The sequence below is a fragment of the Papilio polytes genome, unplaced genomic scaffold, assembly GCF_000836215.1.
Source record: "Papilio polytes unplaced genomic scaffold, Ppol_1.0 DF823399.1, whole genome shotgun sequence".
Lineage (NCBI taxonomy): Eukaryota > Metazoa > Arthropoda > Insecta > Lepidoptera > Papilionidae > Papilio > Papilio polytes.
The window spans coordinates 764,880-772,471 of record NW_013525805.1 but is presented as its reverse complement, the minus strand read 5'-3'; the positions used below and the strand labels follow the sequence as shown (position 1 = coordinate 772,471).

The 7,592-nt window shown below is 37.8% G+C and overlaps 1 protein-coding gene across 1 annotated transcript in view; it reads right to left on the bottom strand.

The window, feature by feature from the left end:
- The window catches only part of LOC106104716 (bumetanide-sensitive sodium-(potassium)-chloride cotransporter-like), a 30,399-nt gene that overhangs the window by 3,663 nt on the left and 19,144 nt on the right, over positions 1 to 7,592 (bottom strand). Inside the window, exons 6-14 of the mRNA XM_013284845.1 lie at positions 6,191 to 6,450; positions 5,004 to 5,112; positions 4,681 to 4,820; positions 2,012 to 2,236; positions 1,702 to 1,933; positions 1,504 to 1,625; positions 1,290 to 1,425; positions 574 to 785; positions 6 to 42 (exon numbers count right to left, since the gene is read on the bottom strand). Of these exons, the coding sequence (XP_013140299.1) occupies positions 6 to 42; positions 574 to 785; positions 1,290 to 1,425; positions 1,504 to 1,625; positions 1,702 to 1,933; positions 2,012 to 2,236; positions 4,681 to 4,820; positions 5,004 to 5,112; positions 6,191 to 6,450 (1,473 nt within the window). The remainder of the gene's footprint in view (positions 1 to 5; positions 43 to 573; positions 786 to 1,289; positions 1,426 to 1,503; positions 1,626 to 1,701; positions 1,934 to 2,011; positions 2,237 to 4,680; positions 4,821 to 5,003; positions 5,113 to 6,190; positions 6,451 to 7,592) is intronic.

Below are 7,592 nucleotides of genomic sequence, written 5' to 3'. Positions count from 1 at the left end.
CGCGCGCGCCGCGCGAGCGCGCTCCTTGTACGACATCTTCGTCTGCAACATGGACACGAATGTTAGTTAATACAAGGCGGTAAAACAAAAATTAATTCGTCAAGAACCCAGTTCTGTTTTAAAAATAAATGCATCTATATCTATACCTAAGTATACTTAGGAGGGAAGATTTGTATTTTTGTATTTATTGAAATAACTCAAAAAATATTGAGCCCATTTAAAAAAACATCTTCTCATTAAAAAGATACGTTAACGTTAAATAACATAGGCTATATTTTTAAATTTCACGCCGCCGAAGTTGATAGCAACAGCTAGTCTATTCAAATTTTGTACAGAGGAAAGATTTACTTTTTAGGATTTTTGTATGTATTGTAATTAATACACTACTGGGTCGATTTCAAAAATTCTTAAGCCATTAAAAAGCCACGTTATCAATGCGTAACATAAGCAAGATTTTGTATTATTTTTTAAAATTCACTTAGACGAAGTCGCGAGCAACAGCGAGCTTATAATGTAGCTAAATACGAAGTACAAATAAGAGTAAAATCCATGCTCGCTCTCAGGCGTACGTACGGGAGATATGTCGCCAACGATCATGAGGGAGCCCGCCTTGGTGAGCAGGTGGGCGAGGTCGACGAGCGCGGGGCGGTGCTGCGGCCGGCCCGCCAGCACCAGCAGCTGCGGCCAGTAGTTCTTTACATGCTCGCCAGTGCGCGCCAGGCTGTGCGCGCTCGCCAGCGCTGTCTTGTACATCTGCGCCTGCGTGCTGCTGCCCCAATTCACGTCTGACACAATACACAATGATATACAACCTCTCTGATACCAGGATTAGTTGTAATGAAAATGAAATCATCCAAACATCAGACGCTTACGGTTGAGTCTTGCTAATGGAGGATTGGTCGCTTATTTCTTTATTTGTCGTGTTGTTGATGAATAAAGATCAGCTCTAGAATCGTGCATTGAAAGGCTCTCATGTCTTTAAATTTTGCGGTAGGTAAGTCTGTACGTCTCCGAAATCGTACACAGTGTGATACTACATATGTAATAGCTATGTATCCTTCTAGTTATGCTCTTCTAAATAAAACATCAATAATCTAGCAACGATGTCTATATTTAGGCGACTTGCAACGGAGTACGTTAACGCACTAAAGGGAAAATGAGGCAATAATTCATTGAGACCGATACGAATTTAGCTCTCAGTCAACAGACTATTTACGTTCGTAACGTATGCTACTAAAGCGCAGACACGTGTTAACATGACCACTCGTGTATGAGGAACTTAAACACACCTGGTTTCCGGTAATGGACTATGAGGTATAGAGTGAAGAAGATAGCGAAGGTGACGAGTGACATGACCCAGCTGATGAGCAGCATGATCGCCACGCACATCAGGAAGCCCAGTAGAGACACCCACACGTTGTAGTACTAGAAACAAAGAAGTAAAGACATTTAGATGGTATTTGGACATCTATTAATACAAATAGAGTCAAAATATTTACATACCCGGAATGTGGGTCGCCAACCAAGAGGTCTGACGAGGGCCGCGTGGAACGTGCAGAAGTTGATGAGTGCGTACGAAGCCAGATAGAAGTTGGAGATTAAAGGCGCTATCGTATTCAGGTCAGCTGCAAACAATTCACTTAGTAAAAAGACAGAACAGGCGTAAAGTCTGGTAAGCATTTCTAACCAATGTACCCTTACCAATTAGAAGGAAGATAAGAGAGACGAAGAACGTAAGGACGTATCCGCGGTAGGGCTCGCCGTGCTTGCCGTAGGGCTTAGCGAAGAAGATAAGTCCGGGGTAGATGCGGTCCACGCCGAGCGCCTGGATCAGCCGCGGCACCGACAGCAGGTTGGTGAGCGCCGTCGACAGCGTCGCCGCCCAGCACCCGCCGTAGATCAACGGGCCCCACGCTGACATAAGTTGCATCACCTACCAAAATAACAATCACTAAAAAGTGCAGTTGTAACACTCTATCATCTTTCTTCTTGGTATCAAAAGAACATTTACCGAGTAGCTGTTATGCAAGCCGTACTTGCATCCGAGTGTTGTATTGACGCAATCGCTGACGGCGCTAAAGTCGATAACAGTGCCGTTGAGTGAGAGGACATCAGTAAGGTTGCCACTGGCGTCCCGCAGCGCGCCCCCACCGGAGATCAGAACCATTAGCGCGTAGCTCACCATGGAGATCAGCAGAGCTAACAGTGTGCCCTTGGGAATAGCTGATGCCGGATCCTATAAGACAATGACTAAAATAAGCAAATTTTAGCTCTCATTATGGACCGGAGAGAGAGAGCACAACATTTTGGGTTACAGAATTCAGTGAATCTAAAGATAGCTATCAAAGCTGTGACTATGAAATAGCTATGAAATATCGTCAAATGAATGGCACGCGCCTGGCACGCGAAATCATATTCAATGAATGTGAAGATAATTGATGAATGACAATGATGAGTGTCATTTAATAACAGTTCAATTCTGTGAATGGCAATGATCCATTTATTTTCATTCTCGAGAACGAATGGATTGACGTTAAACGATGTACGTATTTCGTTTGCATATTGAATCATCTTCATTCTTGGAAAGATATGACTGAATTTCAATATTTTCCTGATTAGTAACTGTAGATATTCCAGCGCTTCCGCCTAGAGTAAAAAGAAGTTGGGCTTTATACAAACATTTCTATTTTACTCAGTCACTTTTCTCTGCCTTTTATAAGGTGAAAATTCTTGTCAAAAGATATTTATCATATCGTTAAGTGAACATTGTTGTCGTATGAATAATTATCTTGCATGAATATGTCGTATGACATGTTCAGCCACTAGAAACAATAACAAACGCATTAGTTCCGCCCCAAAAGATGTTCGTAAACAAGCAATATGAAGAAAACATGCTGCAAAGAAATTTTGCTCCAACAAAATATGAAACAATCGTGACGAATGTTAAACGATGTTACTATGGATTTTTTTAAATAAAATGCAAGTAATATATTTATCTAAAAGCGTGAAGAATTTAATTTAAATTTAGTAATAAGCTAAACGGAATAGATCATAGTTCGAGGCAACCAGTAATACAATTCTAAAATTTTAGAAGTCAATATGATTGACACATTGGTGATTGTTCCCAAATTTGCAATTGAATTTATTGGCACCGATCGTACTTATCATTACTGTCGTGTTTCTAATACGAAAAAAAATTGCTATTTGCATAAAAAGCAATTGCAATAAAGAACGAATTTTAGTGTTATTGCAGTAGGCTTTTGTTTATACCAGAATCTACTCTAACTTGGATAGAGGACGCGAAATTGTGTCTCAAGCCCGAAAGAAAATATTCGTGTTATTGCGGATTGTATTGCTAAGATGTTTCGCGAGTCCATAAAATTTCTATTTCAGTGAAGTACCATTTCATTTCATACACTTTGGTTGCAGTCAAAGTATTTTTCATGTTATTTTCACCTTACTGCCGGACCTGATCAATAAGTCCCCTTAGGAATGAGAAAATTACACTAAGATTTTCCTTAGTGATCAATTAACTTCTCTATGTGCTGCACAGTTTTTTCTTAAAAAGCTTGGTTTCGTCCCCCTCTTTATAGGTGCCATAGTCGTGCAACAAGTATCACGTCATCATTGCCCCCTTGCCCCTCCCACAAGCCCTTCACAGATCGATGTCACTCCACGTGTTTGCGATACTGACCCCAGATGACCCGCTTGTATTCGAAAAACCATTGTATCGACTGCAATATTTGACGAGAAACAAACTTAGGCGCGGCAGACTGTTTCTGGCTAGTGACCGGCAACTTTCGTAAAAAACGTGGATAAAAATTAAAATTAAATACCCATGACGGATGTGAATTTACAGAAATAATTAAGAAATTCATTGATACATGTGAATTTTATTCATACAATTGTCGTTTGATGAAAGAATATTAAAAAAAATGAATGAAATAGTTTTTTTATTAGTTCTACAAGGACTAGTCTTTAAAACAAGTTCAAGTCATGGTAAACTGAAGCTTTGGAACAAACTTTCTTGTTATATAGCAGTCCAATTTTGTCCGAGTTTCTACTCCACGTATGAATTTCCCTTGACCTCATTCCTGTTACGATCATTTCTACACTTCGAACTAGTTTACTATTATTGTTATTTAGCAAAAATGGAAAAATCGTTCACACACATTTTTATACAACAAAAATTTCAAACGCATGTTATATTGTTTTGTCGAAGCTTGCTGAAGTTTTTAAGGAATTGTAATCCGGGTCTGTTCATTGAATTTATAGCTAAATTGTAATGATTACATACAGTAAGAAAAGTGTTCAGGTACCAAACTATTTGTCTCTAATGTGATTCGAGTGAACAGTGTTGGACAATAACGAGGCGTCGCCCACCAGTTAATTAAGGCGTCGTGACGTCGCGACCTACCAGCGTTTCCATTTAACTTATTTAGTCCGCAACACGATACAACTTCTGATAATTATTATGTTTTGCCAGCCTTAGAGTGGGTGCACACCTTTGACTAAACTATCGCACAAGCGTTGTGCGATCGTCGATTGTTTCGCAGCTAAATCAACTGAACACACAACTGAAAATCGAGTAGTGTTCCTCCATATAAAATCAAAGCGAGACTAAAAAGTTGTGCGATAGTTTAGTCAAAGATGTGCGTGCGCTCTTAATATTAGACTTACCTTAAGATCTCCGGAGATGTTAGCTCCCGCTTGAATCCCAGTTACCGAGGGGAAGAAGATGGCGAAAACCGTAAAGAAGTTCTGCTCCAAGTTCTCGCTGTAGCGGAAGTCCGCGCCCAAGTTCGAATCGAATACCGTTGCTGTGAATAATTTCACTAATTTAATAACTTGTAGCCATATTTAAACGCAGAAAGGAATAGTAAATGATCAACGCTTCTCAGTCATAAACATAGGTTATTAATATGTTTAAATTATTTCAACTCTAATGGAAAGATCTCAGAGATACGTAAATAAGTAGCTTACATTATAAAATTTAAACTTACCACTCAATCCAACAAATCCTTTAGAAATTTCTTCAACATCTTTCGGTCCCATAAATGTTCCTACCATAAAGTCAACCATTGCAACAATGATTATCGCGATCAGAAAATTCTGCAAAAGAAAAGAGAAATAAGACCACAGACAATGGGAGTAATCACGACTTATAGAAGTAAATCCGGATGATTAGAAGAAACCATCTCATAGGGCTTTAAAGAGCAGAAGATCTATCACGAATATTTGCGTGATAGTTGCAAGAACATATTGGTAATGTCTTCGATAAAATTTGCTTGAGATTCGTCGATGTACTTTACACCTGGTAGGCGTAATACATTTTTTTCGATGTCGTTACGAAAAAGATTTCACGAATATTCTTGATAGTAGTAAAAGCTTTATAATGTGAAAATGATATTCATTTAGTTGCCAAAACTTCTTCTTAGTCTTTATATCGCTGTAAAACTATAGTTATTTGTTGCATAGGATTGTGACCCATTATACTTAAAACAAACTGCAATGAAACCGTGTAAATACACCGCCTATTTTTGCACGAGCAAGGCATAAACTTATTGATAGGCGTTTGTAAAGCGGTCGCCATTTGCAACACCGCTATTTCTATAACAAGACCAATGCTCAATAGAACCAGTTTACAATTCGTTCGGTTAAATACTAGCACGATCAATACTCATGATCTTAACGAAATAATTGCCCTAATCGTCGCGAAACGGTACACGTAATCAAAGAATTAAATTCGCTTACCACTAAGATCAAAAACAACACCATAAGAGCTATGTTATGAATGTTGCTGTTAGCTTTCGCCTTAAAAATATAGTGAGCGTCAAATTTCTCCAATGGGTAGGAAATAAAAGTCCTCGTCTGTACATTAGGCAAGGCGCACACATTTAATTTGCACGGAATTAAAAGTAATTTAGGGATTCAATTAAACGCGAAGCTTTTACGTCGGGGACACGCTCTGGCAATGAAGCGATATTACGATCAATCTTCCATCGTGTCCTTGTAATTTGGCGTATACTTTGTTTTGCGAATGGAAATTTCCAGCGCTCATATTTGGTATCTTTAGTAATTACTTTCTTTAGGTGAAGTTTCACACTATCTCTATTCTTTCAATGATATTGATAGAGATGACAATAGTGTCGTTATACTATTTACGGATAAATTAAGTATAATTAATAACCTGTGCTTTGCTCTCCCAATCCATTCCGACAGCACAAATAATGCACATCAGTATCAATGCGATTGTACCCACGATGCGGACGTCATTGGGCCCATTGTCGATGATCTTTAGACCCTGGGTCGACAGTAAATCGTTCATGGAGTCGCAGAAACCAATTGTGTTCATACTGGCCGCGACTGCGTTTGCGAATGCAAAGATAATACCAACAGACGCGCCGAATTCTGGCCCCAAAGATCTCGAAATGATGTAATAAATTCCACCTGAAACAATATTATTAGTGAAGCATATTTATTTATAAATATATTTATTGCATTGTAACCATGTAGAATATAGACTTTGTTACAGATTGTGAATGATTTTGATGATGCAACAATACTAATTCTAGAATGCTTTTTTAAAATAATCAATATTCATTTAAACTTACACGTATTTTGGAGCTATTAATATTCATATTTTTGAGGTGAATTTACTATAAAAATAGCTATACAGAATGTTTCCATAGGTATCAAAGACGATGATTTATTATTTGAAATAAACTCTAAAGCAACAAGTTGTAAATAATATTTGTAACGAGTACATGTATTTCGTCTTTACCTTGATCTGGTTGAGTGTAATTTTGTCAGTACAATGTTCCTACTAGAGGACTTTTCCCCTTACTTCTTAAACAAAAACAAATGACTAATAAGCACATCACTCAGAGTTGTTAATTGATCAATAGGCGTCTCCCTTATATTTAGTACGAGAAACCACAAAACCTTTTTTCCAGTCAAAGAATCATTGTCGTCTTAGATTACATAATTCTACCTTATTGTGATAAATATGAATTAGAACTTGTTTAATTGCATTTTATAGCGCCATGTATAACCATAAAATATGACAACTTGCATATTGTGGTCTCTATTTTGTCAATGAACATGTAAGGGATAACTATATGAATTAATATAAATGTAAATGCAGTGTAATTCCACGTTTATATTTTTAAGATATCTTAGTATTGCTAACGCGTAGTAAATGCAAGTCGAGACGGATTCGTCATGGGTTACCTATTATGTACTATATTATGTGTGTAAACATAGAGTTGTTTTAACGCTGTCTAGGCCTCGTGGATGTGTCCGTTATGACAGCCTTCTGACGGCTTGTAATAATCAGCAAATATTTTTATGGGGTACACAATGTTCATGAAATATCTTTGTTTAAGTTTGGTTAAGAACGGACTGGTCTTTTATGATAGAAGATAGCAAATGAATGAAGCGTGGTTTTATTGATGAAAAGAGTTGTATATTCGTCCAATTATTTTCTTTAGCCTGTAGCAACGCTCACAGAATGATAAAGTAATTTCATATGACGTTTTCTTCTATAGATGATTGTAATAATTGACATTGTATGGTACGGTCCTAAAAGC